The sequence below is a fragment of the Pimephales promelas genome, chromosome 23 (genome assembly GCF_988280905.1).
Source record: "Pimephales promelas chromosome 23, fPimPro1.hap1.1, whole genome shotgun sequence".
Lineage (NCBI taxonomy): Eukaryota > Metazoa > Chordata > Actinopteri > Cypriniformes > Leuciscidae > Pimephales > Pimephales promelas.
In genome coordinates this window covers 7,913,383-7,928,524 of record NC_142791.1, presented here as the reverse complement: position 1 = coordinate 7,928,524, position 15,142 = coordinate 7,913,383, and the positions used below count along the sequence as shown (strand labels likewise).

The following is a 15,142-nucleotide window of genomic DNA, read 5'->3' as shown; positions in this document are numbered from 1 at the left end:
TGTACCTTAGAAAAAAACATTACTGGTATACATCGTAACCAGTTAAGCGCTCTTTGATAACGTGATGATTACGTCCTTGCAGATCATCTGTCCATCATCGTATAAAGCCCGCCCTGGCAATTTGATTGGCCTGAACGTTTCTTGTCTGATAATACTCCTCAAAAAAGGATCGAGTCCAGACCGAACTTCGAACTTCTTTGATTTTCTACCTGTTCATGAAGAGGCATTTAAAAATAAATCTTCTTTAGTTAAAAACAAAGAACGTCTAACACCGTGTCCTAACTACACGCGACGCGATAAAATTCCAGCGACAGCAAGTGTGTCTGTCCACGCTAGACGCGACGCGACTGTGAGACGCCACATTCAGAACAGCATGTGAGCCTATGGTGTGAGCAGATCCTCTCTGTGAAAGCGCACTGTTGGCCCGCACTCGCACTGGAAATGGGTAAGGACGTAATCAAATCAAGAAATAACATTTTTAAAAATCAAAACATTAACAAAACATACTCATTGACTAATTTTGTGATAAAGTACAGAATGTTTGCATAGATTTCATTTTGAACGCTATATTATCTGCTTTCAAAATCTGAGGTAAATTATCCATTATCTTGTGGCACAGTGACCTGTTTTTAACTAAAAAATAAATGATGTGTATCATAACCAGTCTAATTCCTTCATTCTGTCAGCCGCGACGTCGCAGAAATAGGAACCGTTTCTAAATTAGAAACTTTGCGTGTCGCCGTCGCGTCTGGTTAGGACAAAAACTCTGATTAACATACCTTTTATCGCGCGTCGCGGTATCGCGTCGCGTGTAGTTAGGACACGGTGTAAGTCTCTGGGGCATGTTTTCTTGTTTGTGATAAAAGCTTTCACCAACTTCATTTTTTTAACAATATTCATTTTTCAAACTTTTCTTTCTCCAGGTAACGAGTTCGGCCATCCGGAATGGCTCGACTTTCCCAGGAAAGGAAACAATGAGAGCTACTATTATGCCCGTCGCCAGTTCAACCTTGTGGACATTGAGCATCTGCGATACCGACAACTGTACGCTTTCGACCGTGACATGAATCTCACTGAGGACAAATACGGCTGGCTGGCTGCTGGTCAGGTGAGATGCACATACACACATTGTGCAAAAAGTGCATGCCTCACACTGGTTTTAACCTACAGAAGAAACCTGGTGTAAATCTCCTTCCTGGATCTGTCCTTGCCATCTGTTAAACTGTGGGGAGCTATTTATCTGCCATATTAAATGGGATATGAAATGCATGGCCCATATGATAATGAAATTGCATAATACAGCCAACCAGGCATGACTCTCAATAGCAGGAAGCCCATTTCACACACATACCCCTTGTACTGAAGACAGTAGAAATAAGATTTCCTGGGTATTAAACGGTATAAAAACCTTTCCTACGCTGGGGTTCAGAGTTTATGTCAAATATATGTATCAATGCTATTAGAGACTCATATCGTCTTTATAAAAAGAGGTGTAGGTTTCCTAGCTTGATCATCAGACAAGTGACCCAAACCCTTGCAAACAACCAAATCAGTAGGGGTGGTCTGATTTCCCGATTCGATTCGATTACGATTATTGAAGTCCCGATTCGATTACAGTCGATTTTCGATTATTAACGATTCTCGATTACCGATTATTGATTTTTCCATTTCACAACAGTAAACTAAAATACACTAGACCAACATATGATTATATTAGCAGCAGCAACATTTTGGTATTAATTGCACTTTTTATTTGTTTGATATTCATTGAAAATATAATGATGGTTCGTGAGGACATGCAAACATGCTTGTTGTCTACTACTTAGGCAACTCATTATCTTTAAATTTATTAACTTTAAAAATTTTTTCAAAAGCAATTGTGTTGCATTAATGCAAATGCACCTGGTTCTATTAATTGACAGCATTAAAATGTATTTTGTGATTTCCTTCAATTGAAAATATTTGAAGCAAGTTTGGGGGACCCGATTCAGAGAATCACCTAGAAATTCAAAAGAACAGCATTTATCTGAAATAGAAAGCTTTTGTAACATTAAACAATACCGTTCAAATGTTTGGAGTCGGTAAGAATTTTTATTTAATTTTTTGGGCAAAAGAAAAAAGAAATCTATACTTTTATTCATCAAGGATAAATTAAGTTGATCAAAAGTTAAAGTATAAGACATTTATAATGTTACAAATCGATTATCTGAATCTTTTGTGTGTGACTATAAATAATTTGCTTTAAAAGTACAAAGTAATGACCCATAAAGAACTAATGTACAATATATTTTATTAACATTACAAAGAACGACCAGGAAAATAAATGTGTGCCTGAACTAGGAGCATACTTGTAGTAAATTAATATTATAACGACTGGTACAGCCGAGTGTTTTTCCTCCTCTGGCTGGAAAGGTGTCGTCATATGGCTTATCATATTTGTCGTGTTTCCGTCGTTGGTTTTATTCCACAAAGCGTACAACTAGTGCGGCTCTTGTCCAGCTCCTTTCCCCCTTCAACTTAAGAAGCCAAAATATTTCCACACGTCAGCTTTTAACCTAACAAGGAAGGTGTTTGGATCTCGCGTGCCATCTCATCTCTGTTCTGTGCACGCCACAGACGGTCCGGCCACTGCACTTCCGCGCTTCAGAGTTCCGTCTTTCTCCGTCAATATTACGTTATTATAAATACATTAAAAAAAAAAATTTTTTTGGAAATCGATTTTTTGACATTTGTGAATCGATTCAGGATCGTCCACGTCCGCATCGCGATGCATCGAGAATCGATTTTTTCCCCCACCCCTACAAATCAGCAGGTTTAGGATAGGTTTTCAGCAAAGTACCTGTACTCACATCAACAATTTACGTATTTGTTTAAATGACGTCTCCTAAGGAATTTTAGAAAAAAATATCTAAGAACTCATGATCTAGGACCAACATCTGAGCAATAAAACCATCTCTTGTTTTTGCTTCTATCAGGCGGCAGTCACGACTTTGGATCAAGCTGATAAGGTGATCGTATTTGAACGCGCAAACCTGTTGTTTGTTTTCAACTTCCATCCCTGCAACAGCTACACTGACTACAGGGTGGCGGTGGAGCATGCTGGGAAGTATCCTTTTACCAGGGAGCTCCTAGCACATCCTAGTAATGGAGTGTGTTTATATGTGTGTGGGAGTGAGATTATATATGTGTATATTTGTGTGTGTATGAGTTGTGATACAGGAAGCATGTGGGAGAGAGGTTAGGTCACTTATTTGAAATGCATTAGCCGCATATAGTATATGCATGATAAGACTGAGTGTGTATATTTACAATGTAAGGTGTGCGTGTGCGTCACTTCATGGCTCTTTAGAGGCTGACCTGCCATTGGTTGCGACACATTCCCATTGATGTTTGAAGACTTGTACACTAGGGAGGAAGGGGGAGGGGAAACCAACAAGTTTTGAAAACACATTTAATTGGCTGCAGAGATGCTATATGTGACTTTCATCACACAAAACGAGCTGCTCATGCCTATGTGTGTGCGTGGGTGTGAGTATGTGATGCTGTGTTGGGGCATTCAGGTTGCACCAATGGGAGTTTGTGTTTGTATGGAGACTCCAATTAGGATGAGACAATGAGACGCCCTATGACAAGAGAAACTACGGCTCATCAAACATTACCTACTTGCATATTTACTCATACAAATACCCTCACTCACCAACATGGTTAAAATCTACAAAGATGAAATAATATCGTTGTAGTTTTTGCTAGAAAGGGCTGTTGGCATGTAGTGGATAACATTTCCTTAAGCTGGAAATCGGCTAAATTAAAGGCACAATGTTTGTTGAAACTTGATAAGAGTCCTGCCTTGAACACATCTAAATGCAAATATTTAATTATAGTAATAGCGACAGAAAATGACACGTTTAACATTGATGTCCTACTAGCAACATACTAAAATATGCCTTTGAGTGCTAAACATGCTAAAACATGTTAGCAACAGGAAGTTGTTGTAACTCAAGCATACATTGTCCAATCTGCCCCACACGTCACATGTTGGCCTGGCCTGAAGACATCTACATGACATTTTTTTTTCTTGTTAATAAGAAAAAGAGGTTAATTATCTTATTAATAATTATCAAATTAATATAATAATTTTAAAATAGTATTTGGCTTAGAATTTGTTTTGTCTCTTTTTTGCTTTAATCATTATATTATTATTAAAATCATAACAGGTTTTCACTCAAATTGTTATGCTGACGATATAAAATATAATGAAAAGCGAAATAAACACATTTTTACTTGTGCTCAGACTTTTGGGCCAGAACTCGCTGTATAAATCTGTCGTAAATGTCTTCATTTATTTTCAAGGCTCGTTTCTTCTTGTCATGAGTCTGTGCTTTAGCGTGAGTCGCTGGAAACATCGGAGTCTTCTTTGTGAGCCCATTGGAATTGAGGCACCTATACATCAGATCAATAAAACAGTAAATTGTGCTTGCAAGCAGACCACAGCAGTCTGCCTCTGATAGAGTGGGATCTATTTATTTTGCCCCCAAGAACAGAACTCTCTGTTGGGGGAGGCTTGAGTGGGGTCTGCAAGGGGTTTTCTGCGGTCTCGATGCTTCGGGGAAAGGGAATGTGATCGATAATCCGCTGTAGGAGTTTAATTCCAGACCTTTCCCTGCAACTCTTTCCACTTTTGTGTATCATTCATTGTGTTTTTGCTCAAAGTCTAAATCTTTTCGCTGTCAAGGGAAGTGGAGAGGGATACTACTCATCTGTCATAGTCAACAATTGCTTAGGAGACACACTTTGCCAGGCAACGTTTTGATAAATAAGTACAAAGACAAAGATTACGTGTGCTTGAACGAGAATATTGTTGCTTGTTGCCAAGTGAGATCGTTTCAAAATGACAATACCCTTTTATGGTTTTATTAATGATGAAATGCTAGACTTTTTCTTACAAAATGGAAGAGTTTGGAATTGTATACATTGAACAAGTTGTTTCTCTCCAGGTTCACTGTACGTGATAACATGATCAGTATGTTTGTTTGTACACAAACACAACCATTCAAAAACCAATAAGCAGTTTTTAACAATGGTAATGCCTAGTAGCCAAGTATACTGTTTTATAATGCTTTCTGAAGGATCATATGTCACTGTAGACTGTAGTGACTGCGGTTTTGCCATCACAGGAAAAAAAATTACATTTTAAAATATATTAAAATAGAAAACCGTTTGTTTTTTACAACGAAAACCGTTACCATGTTTTACTGTTTTTACTATTTTTGTTTTTATCAAAGAAATGCAGCCTTGGTGAGTATGAGAAAACATTAGAAAAAATTTGATTTAATATATATCTGAAGACAAAAGTACTGGTTAAGATACTGACAAAAATAGGGCTTTGTCATCTCTGCAAACTCAACCTTGCCCTCGCTTTCAAGCTCAATTATAAATCCCCCCACAGTCAAGTAATAAACACCTCTGCAAGGTACAGAGAAACGTGTGGTGAATGGCAAGTTTGAACCATTTCACTTATGCTCTCTCCAGCAGTTCCAGGCTCGAGCGACCAGCCCTTCATTGCAGAGGCCCTCACCCACCCAACAGCTCCGCTCATACCCCCTGTTCTCCTCTTCAGAGAACAAGGCCTGCGGGGAGCAGCCGGAGATGAGCTCCACCAGCTGAAGGCCTCCCACCAGGGCCTCTATTTAATCATGGCCCAGGCAGCGAGCCTGCTTGGCGGGGAATAAAGACACCCTTTAGCCAGGGCCACTTAGGCTTCCTCCTGCCCCTGCCGCTGCCCTTTCTGTGTCTTGCACATGAGGGGGGGAGCCCTCTTTCCATGCCACCAGCCGTCGGGCTTTGAAGATGAGAGACGAGGGTGTTAGAAGTGCACGACCGGCGGAAAGAACGGTAAATATGGTCCATGTGCGCCTCCCCGAACAGCTAATCGTTTTGTGTTTGCTCGTGTATTCGTCTCATTAAAACATCGCCTTTAACCTAAGTCCATGTGGGCTTTGTGAGGAAAAAAATCATTTCATCCGTTCCAACCCAGAAGCCAAAAGCCTAAACGTAGAGTTTAAAATGGCATTGATATTCAAGTGGCGTTGTGTTTTTTTTTTTTTTTTTTTTTTTTTTTACCTGCCAGTAGATTTGTCCCATTCTCTTTCTCTCAACGCCCTTTCCTGTTCCTCTGACTCTCAGTGCTGATACTGTAGATGTTGAAGTGTGAATCCCACCAGGACAGCAGCTTGATCTGTCTTTCAATATGCTGTGAGTCACATCCCCATTATATCTCATGCGTAATACAGTGACACACACCTGATATGGAGGTCTAGTATTGCTTTCTATCTGCCGTCCCTCGTTCCCATAGCTGTGCTGCTGATCGGCTGGAGCCGTTACTAATCGCTTAAACCTGATCATTATGCCAGATTTCTTCTCTGCTGGAGTGTTTTGTTTTGGGGAAGGCAGGGACGAGGTCTTGGAGGACGATCAATCATTTTTCCTCGTAGGAGAATATCGATCCTTCCGGTCTCCAGGGCCATGAAGTGCAGAGGGGACATTCAGCCAATCGAACGGGTCAATAAGAACGTGGCTTGCTCAAGCCAGCTTCTGATAGGTGATCACAGCTACTCTTTCTGGTGGACTGGTGGGGACAGTCACAAAACAGGGTTTATATGGATGGTGTTTTTCCCGTAGGACAGATTGAATTAAGATAGTTATTATTTAAATGTGACGCGTGCTGGCAAATGGAGTCGCAATGAGCAAATTGACACAATATCTGTTAAAATTCTTCAAAATGATCTATGAATTGTTGGAATCAAACAAAAAAAAAGAGCTAATGTTTGATATGTAGAGAGTTAGCAAAGTCAATTTTGGGAAAAATCGAGTTAGTTTTTGGAAGTTTCCAAAACAAAATCACCTAGCAACCACACTTTTAAATCCCTGGTAATAACACCAAATTTGGCTCACACCAATTCAAACCCAAATTAATTATATCTAAAATTTAAATAAAATATTTATTCATCTTTTTTTTTTCCCCTCCTGATACCACAATTGTTTGACACAATTGTTGGATCTAATGTAAATGTTTTTCTCCAAAGGTTAACCAAATATTAATTTAAGATGTAACAGATCATGTTTGTGTGAATACTCACCACGACAGATATTTTGAAGTACTGTAATTCTGTGTATATGTGTATATCGCGACCGCACGATGTCTTTATGCACACGCATAGGATATGTCAGTCAGCGCGAGTAAGGTCGTTTTGTTTACATCAATATTTGACGCATTTTGACTTCATGGGTCACATACGTATTTTTTTTATTTGAGTATTATGGATAATAACTTTTTGCAGTTTTTCTTCTATTGGGTTTACATGAACAGTAAGTCTCATTTACAAAGTCCAATCACACTCAGAAAAGCATAAAAGGAAATAAGTCATTCAGACTCTATTCCTACAGAGAATGTAAAGAGTGCATTCAGGTCTACAGCAGACTAAGGGTTCCCCAGTTAAAACGTGTCCGGGGGCAAGTTATCTTTAGATCAGTTGGGGTGCTGAGAGAAAGCCCCGTCTTCAACTCAGAGACCTGTATATACAGGATGGCAGAAACTTTTCTCTGCATTATTCATGAAGACTAATGCACAAAGTTGAGGTAAAAGAATACAGATGTAATGTTGCATATTCGTCAGGCAGGTGAAATCGCAATCAACCACCCCTTTAAAAAGTGTGAATCGGCTAGAGAGAGAAATGATAAGCTGTGTTTGGAATGAAAGAGTGGGTCGAGGTGGAGAAAACTTTCAAACAGATAAAGAGAGAGAGCGAGAGAAGGTCATGTGGGTATAGATTTTAGATTTAGGATATTAGATTTTCTACAGTTCAAGGAGTTTAGGTGAATGGCCCACGGCTGTGTTGATTCACCAGAGTGCTTCCTGTGGTGTGGAGCCTCGATTCCTTCCCCAAGAGTCGCTCAATCCTTCCGTAGACAGTGGAGGAGCCTGGTGGAAAATATCGTCATCCGTTCGGGGAGAAATCAGCCCCTTTACAAACAACCGAGGGGAAAGTTGGAAAGGGGGAAAGCAGATCGAGTAGGGGATGCTTTGGAAATACATGACAGCATGCAGGAAAAAAAAGACTGAAATCAAAACAGCAGAGATTGCTTTGCCTCCAACCTCTCCAAAGATGCAGAAATTCTCTGAAAATTCTCAGAGGTTCTGCTCGCGCACACGGCACTGTGGTCTGTTTACTAGATTCAACCGCAATCCCTCTGAAATCCCCAATTTTACACAGAGCCGTAGCGTTTTTATTGCCGATTTTAAAACTATCACGGCAAGTCGGCGGATGTAATCTCTCTCCAAAATGATGTGCTTTGCCAATTCCTGAACCTGATGCACCCCACCCCCTATAGCGAGAAAGTCGGGTCTGTATCAGATCCATAATTTTTGGAAGTAGAGATTGCCTGGTTTAATTAGAATAAGTTTGCCACCTGCCCTTCTTATCCAGCTCACAATTAAAAAAACGTGTTTGACTTCCTCTAATCTCTTCAGCAGCTGGCAGCTTTTACGAGCGTTGCCATAAAACTCACCAGTCGAGAACCGCTGATTTAAAAGCGGTTAATGTATTGTAAGTCTGTGAAGGCATATATTCATTTAGTCGTCGTAAAACTTTGTTGCATAACGGGAGCTGTTTTCCATTGTTTGTAGATGTTTCACCTCTTCAGCAGCGGCCAAATGTCAGGAATAATTTTTCAATAGCAATGCTGATTCAGATTCATTTATTCATGCTAATTGGTATACATTTATTATCTGCCAATTATTTTTTATTTTATTTATTTGACATATTTTGACCCTGACCTTCAGGGCTTCTTATGACCAAAAGAGAGAAAAAATTGACACAGTATGCCAATAAAATGTAAAAATGTGTTTATGAGTTGCCCTTCCAGGCATTGAAAATATATGCAGAAAATGTTTTCTGTTTTGTTATAATGTTAGACCCGCATAAAATATATAATATTAATGTAAGAAAATGCACTTAATGTTTTCCACTTTGCCCTTGACTTTTTTGTTCAGATCTATGCATTCATTTTCAGCACATATGTTTATCTGAAATTTGTTCTCTCCAGAAGTTCATAGTTTGCTCTTATCCGAAGTTTCAATTAATTTGATTAACTGCACGTATGTGATTTACATCTGGGATGTTATATGATTATAAGAATCCACTAACCTGTATTTTTCTTATTTTTTCTCTTCCCATAATGCAATAGTTTAGAGTCAGTGGTGTCCCCGGCTTCTCTCTTCACTGTGTGGAGCCTGTTCACTGGTCTGACTGTGAACACACACACACTTACACACTAACACGGCTCCAGTAGGGGGTAAATTATGTTGTAGTTAATGATTGCGTTTGCTATTGTGGGGGGTTCTCCATGGGAAGAGAAGGGTGAGATATGTTCCTTGAACACAAACTCTTGACTAAAGTCTCTTGACTAAGATGGATTAGCCATTATAATTATAAATGTCCTTGTGACACATAACGAACTTACTGAAAATCAACTTTCCAAGTAAATTCCCTCTGACATCATGAATCAGTCTGTGGTATACATGAATTCAAGCGCTAGCAGGGTCCTTGATCCACTAAACATTGACGATTCAAATACATGTAACAGGATTACCAGGTCACAAATAAAAACCTAGCTGGTATTTATTAACAAAATTGCTGCATAGCACTTCCACTTCTGGTATCATTTGTGGAGCAGTCATTTTAATTGTCATAAATGTAACAAATATGCAAAGTAAGTTGCTTTATTTATTTTTTATTTTTTTAAATACATGGATGGATATATGGCAGATTGTTTTATTATATGATTGATATCAAAAATACTGTAAAACTAATATTGTGAATATTATACAGTTTAAAATGGCTGTTTTCTGTTTTTCAAATGTTATTTATTCATTTGATGGCAAAGCTGAATTTTCATTGGTATTCGGTGTCACGTGAGCCTTCAGAAATCATTCTAGTAAGCTGGTTTTCTATTTTTATTGTATAATTATATATTATGCACTGTGTTTTCTCTATGCATTTTTAGCGGTCTCTCACGACAGCAAATGTGCATGTGCCTCAGTACCTCAGAGATGTAGTGAGAGATCCATGTCTTGTGTGTCATTTGTCGGGTGGCTTCCCTCTCTTCTTGAGCTGTTACTCAACAGAAGAGACATCCATCACATCTCATGCGTTTATCATTATCCGACCAACCATCTGTCCCTGAGCTACTCTTGACGAGAGAGAGGGAAAGAATAAGAGAGTGATAAATGTCGCAAGACCAAAGAGCGTCTCCTTACAGTTCCTTGATCATGTTTCGTATCAGATATAAGATCAAATTGAACTCGGACGAGCTGCAATATGGGGGTCACGGGAGGCTTGTGCAGGACACGGAGTTCTTCACAGAGCCCATGCCTTTCAATGGCAGAGCCCAATCATTTCTGGTGAGTTTCATCTCAACTACACCTTTCAACTCTTAAACCTTCAACAAAAACGGTTGTGTAATGTAGTGAGTAAAAAGCTGGGCAGTTCCATGACTTCAACTAACTCAATCCCTAGATGTCATATACCATATTTCCGTCACTATATTTTTCCATGATTTTGTCCCCACCACTTGAAATGACTTGCAAAGGAATGATTCTGCATCTCCATTGGTCAAGGAGGAGTTTTCATTTCGTTTTTTTTATAATGAGTGGTGATCTAACACTGGAATTTGTTATCTCAGACCTACATAGTTAAACCACAAAACAAAATGCAGACAAATGTGATAACTCAAAACCCATAACTCAAAGCAAAGATATGCTAGACAAATAATTAAATGTGCAGTTGTGGATCAATGCATTTATCCTCTATAGCCACAAAATCCAAGCAAATAGAGGCAGATGTAGAAATTAAGTTATATAAAAAAAAATATACAAGCATTTGAAATGGTCAGCAAGATTTGATTGCTACCTTAACTTTAAATTATGATTTATGAAGGTGTTTGGCAACTTAATACACTGTTCTCACGAACTGATCCCACGAACAGTGTTTTTTTAATGAAAGATTTTAGATTTTAAAGTTTCCATTTGATCTCCTCATGTGCTGGAATGATGTACTTGTTGTCTCTTGAGTGCATAGCTCTGAATTAAAGCACACTAGATGTGTGGTAAACAGATCCTTGGTTCAGGCCCTAGAGAAATGCTACAGTTAAACATACTTTACTTGAACTAGCTCAAAACAGCAGTGCTTCTAAAGAGGTGAGCACACTAGTATTTCATTATGCAATGGTAATCTTCAGAGAGTATGGCATTTATTGAAAAATACAGCTTTAAGGTAAGAGCAAGATATTGAATAAATCATGATCTCATTTCAACCTCATTACAGCTAGTTGAATTTTATGACAATCCACTTTATATAGTCTGAACTCTGAAGGTGAGCACTGCTGCCCTTCCCATAAATCAGCGGCCCAAACGGATTCTGGTTTGAGGTATAGGCTCTTCATGTTATGCAAATGTGATTATTGCTATGTTAAGGTTGTTTTCGAGAGTTTGAGATCTTTGTGCAGAATAACTGAATGTCATGCTGGGTAATATTTGTCTCCATGCTGTGTAACATTTCCTTATTCTGTCTTAACTTTCTCTGTCTTCATGCTATATGAAGGTTCTTTGTGTTACAAAAGTTCTTCCTGTGTAGTTTTTTAGTGCTTTATGCACTGTAAAGTTTATTTGCAGACCTGTAAAAGTTTATTTAGCAGTGTAACACCGTTACTGCAGACGTGAAGGCTGCGATGCCACAAAAGCGAATACAACCCATTTATAATTAATAATTCGGTCTATGGATATGGTGCAAGGAGACGCACCAAATTCCCTACTGTAAACTGATGCCCTGTTCTATTTCTAATGTTCTGCAAGCGCTTGCACTAATTTTGATGTGAAAACAAATGGATTTGCAATGGTCGCGTTGTCACATTCAGTATATACATGTTCTTAGTGCAGTTTGAACGTTCAAAGGTAAAAGCTTGTAAATTCTCTTTCTGTGTTGAGGTTTCCTTATGCACTATTGTTTTTTTGTGCTTTTTAAAACGTTCGTATGGTTGTTCATACAGCGTTAAACTTTTTCATACGGTGTGTATGACAAATGCATTGGATTCCCATTATACTGTACAAACTCTTTGCTGATTTAATGATACAAAGTTGTGTATGGAGCCATTTGAGCGTGCAGTGCTTGCCTGGATACAGCAGATGAATCCAAACTCTGGAGATGGAGATGAAGCCTGGGGGAGGTTTCAGGCTGAACTTCAAAATGTTCCCCATATTTATTTTCAGAGTTCTCAATCTGTCTCTATCTTTCCCTCTTTCTCTCCCTTTTCTCCACTGCCAGTAACTGCCCATTCAGTCATTTCCCCAGGCTGTTTTCTGATGGAGCGCTGGGGCCAGTGAATAAGGTAGGCCTGTAACGAACAGTTGAAAGAGCCGTCTCCAGTCAGTTAGCCCGTGAAAGCCTGGGTTCGTTTCTGAATCATGGTATAAGCTTTCTGTTTAGCTTTCCTTCTCTCTCCCTCTCTCTTGAGGCAGGTCCATAAACACACACTCTTAGTTTCATATTGCTATTGATCTTTGGCTGCCCCTTATTTATAGACTGATAAATGTATCATTTGTTTTCTCTGCTATAGAAGGAAACTCAGCCTATTAGTTTCTCAACGTCTTCCTCGTATTTATCTTTTATGGTCCGCCTCGCCTTCCTTTTTATGGTCGACTGGCTAGGCTGCTTATTAAGGGTATTCAGATGAATAAAAAAGATTGATTAAATAGGAGGATGGTGAAACAAACATTTTCCTAGTAATCACACTTTGTGATCACCAAGGTGGAGCCAACTGGTTGATGAGCCGAGGTGGAGTGATAGGCTTTTCGGCTGGAGGTAGAGTCTGGGATCCTGGGAGCTGGAAACCGGAAGATCCGAAGCAGATTCACGGAGCAGAGTGGAGTCAGAGGAGGAGACAAGGAACTGAGGGCAAACCGCAAAGGCGGGGCACAGGAACTGGCTGTTATTTGAAGAGGAGTTGGGAAAGGGCAGCCCGTTCTCATCCCAAGACGTCATCTGCTTTTGACCATACGTCAACATCTGACTTTTTAACGTCAGTTAGATTACGCTATCTAATCCTAACCCTACCCCAGACCTAAACCTACCCACATCATCTAATTGACACTAAAGGTAAAGCATCAAGCATTAAAAGGTACCCTAAGACGTCGAATGTTGACGTATGGTCAAAAGCGTCAGTTAGATTACGTATTGGGATGAGAATGGGTTGGAAAGGGAGACTAGGCAGGATCTCTGGAGAAACAGGAGACTTTAAACTGGGCGGGACCAGTGGAGACACAGGAGACAGGGAGATCCTCTTCCAATTCCTTATCGTATCTTGACCAACTGCTTGGCAACCTTCAGTGCTGGGAGTGTAGACATGGCTCCACTTCAAGCCCTTAACTCCATAAGCATGCCCACTGGAAGTCATGGTGATCTCTTTCTCAGGCTCGAGCTCCGAGGCTATAGTGGGCTCCATCTTTATCTCTGGCTCTTGCATTGCAGCAGGCTCGGGCTCTCTGCATGCGGTGGGCTCTGGGGTTTGCTCCGTGCAGTATGTTTGAGGTGGATGGCTGGGTTCTGGGTCCGGAGTGGGGTCGGTGGGTTCTTCAGCAGTGTAGACGATCCATTGTTCACCAGCACCCAGTCCATGTCCAGGCGTTCGTTCAGGCTGATGAAAAAAAAAACAGTCAGTGGTCGGGGAAGTTGGTAAGGTACGGCATTTCTAAACATTTCCTTGTGTGGTCCTTGAAGTTTAGCTCTTCTTGCACTAGTCTAGATGGAGCAATTGGATAGCAGGTAAGTTGATTGACTCAGGAAATTCAATAACAAAGTCTTTACTTAAAAAAACACTGTAGAGAAGAATACCTAAATATAGGAATACAGGAATCAAAGAACACAGGAACATTACACAAACATAAACAAGGCTGAATAATGAATGAAGGAAACTAAGGGCTAACAGAGTTAATAAGGTAACTAAATGAACAAAATGTGAACCTAATCCAATCAGAAACCATCGACACTAATTAGTAATCTAAACTCAGACAAAGCAAAACAGGGAACAGAATGAAAACAAAACCAAAACAGAACGAGACCGGTAACCCCTCAACTGTCTTGCTCAGGGAGGTCTTAGGGGTCTCACAGTGAATTCGAACCCGGGTGTCTCACACCAAAGGCTTATGTGTCTTATCCACTGCACCATCACCACCCACTGCCCATGACCTCAGAGCGGAGATAAAACAGATATAGGTTTAATTAAGCTTCATAACTTTTGACAACAGAAGCAAAATACCCCACCCCCACCCCCAGTGTGCTGTTTTGTAAAATTTCTCAGAAAGTAGAATAATCACAATTATTCATTTATTTTTTCAGGCATACATAGAGAAATCTACTGAGTGTGTGCAGAATAAATGTCATCAGTCTATTTGGCAGCTTTTAAAATAATTTTAGTGTTACAATTGGCCCTGTTCTCCTCTATATAGAGACTGACCTTTATACTTGTGATAAAGTTCTGTTGCTAAGAAACCTTGGCATCTTTAAACCAATGAAATTATATATGTACCCTGCCGATCTTAATTCCTCTTTTATTGCTTTTAATGACAGAATCCGAACTCGTCAGTGTTTCTTTCGGTTCATTGTGAGTGCAAGCTATCTGTCCTATGCAAATCTGGCAAGTCTTTTTCTCTCTGTCATTTAATGTTTGGTTTTTAAAGACCGGATAAAAAAAGATAAACGCCCTCCTTCCCTCTCACACACGCTTTAGAGGAATGTCTGATTGTGACAGGAAATGAATTATTAAAACGAGACGCAGGTGCCGGATGCAGCCTCCATTTTTTTGTGACTCACAACATGATTTATTTAAAGGACTGTTGCTTCAAAGTCAGTTTAAAGTTTGTCTTTTCTCACCATTTCACTTTAACGGGACCCATCATCATCTCAATCACCGTTTTCCCCCTTCTCTCTGCCTCACCTCTCTCTTGTTCTGTTGCTATCTCACTTATTTTATTCCTTTTCTCAGAAACTAGCAAACGTTTGCACTTCTATCCTCACAGCTATTGCAGTTTGAA

General features: G+C 39.6%; 1 protein-coding gene across 1 annotated transcript in view; it reads left to right on the top strand.

The window, feature by feature from the left end:
* gbe1a (glucan (1,4-alpha-), branching enzyme 1a) overlaps positions 1–15,142 on the top strand; it is a 115,972-nt gene that overhangs the window by 90,387 nt on the left and 10,443 nt on the right. Inside the window, exons 13-15 of the mRNA XM_039676907.2 lie at positions 924–1,108; positions 2,976–3,106; positions 10,342–10,459. Coding sequence (XP_039532841.2) covers positions 924–1,108; positions 2,976–3,106; positions 10,342–10,459 — 434 coding nt within the window. The remainder of the gene's footprint in view (positions 1–923; positions 1,109–2,975; positions 3,107–10,341; positions 10,460–15,142) is intronic.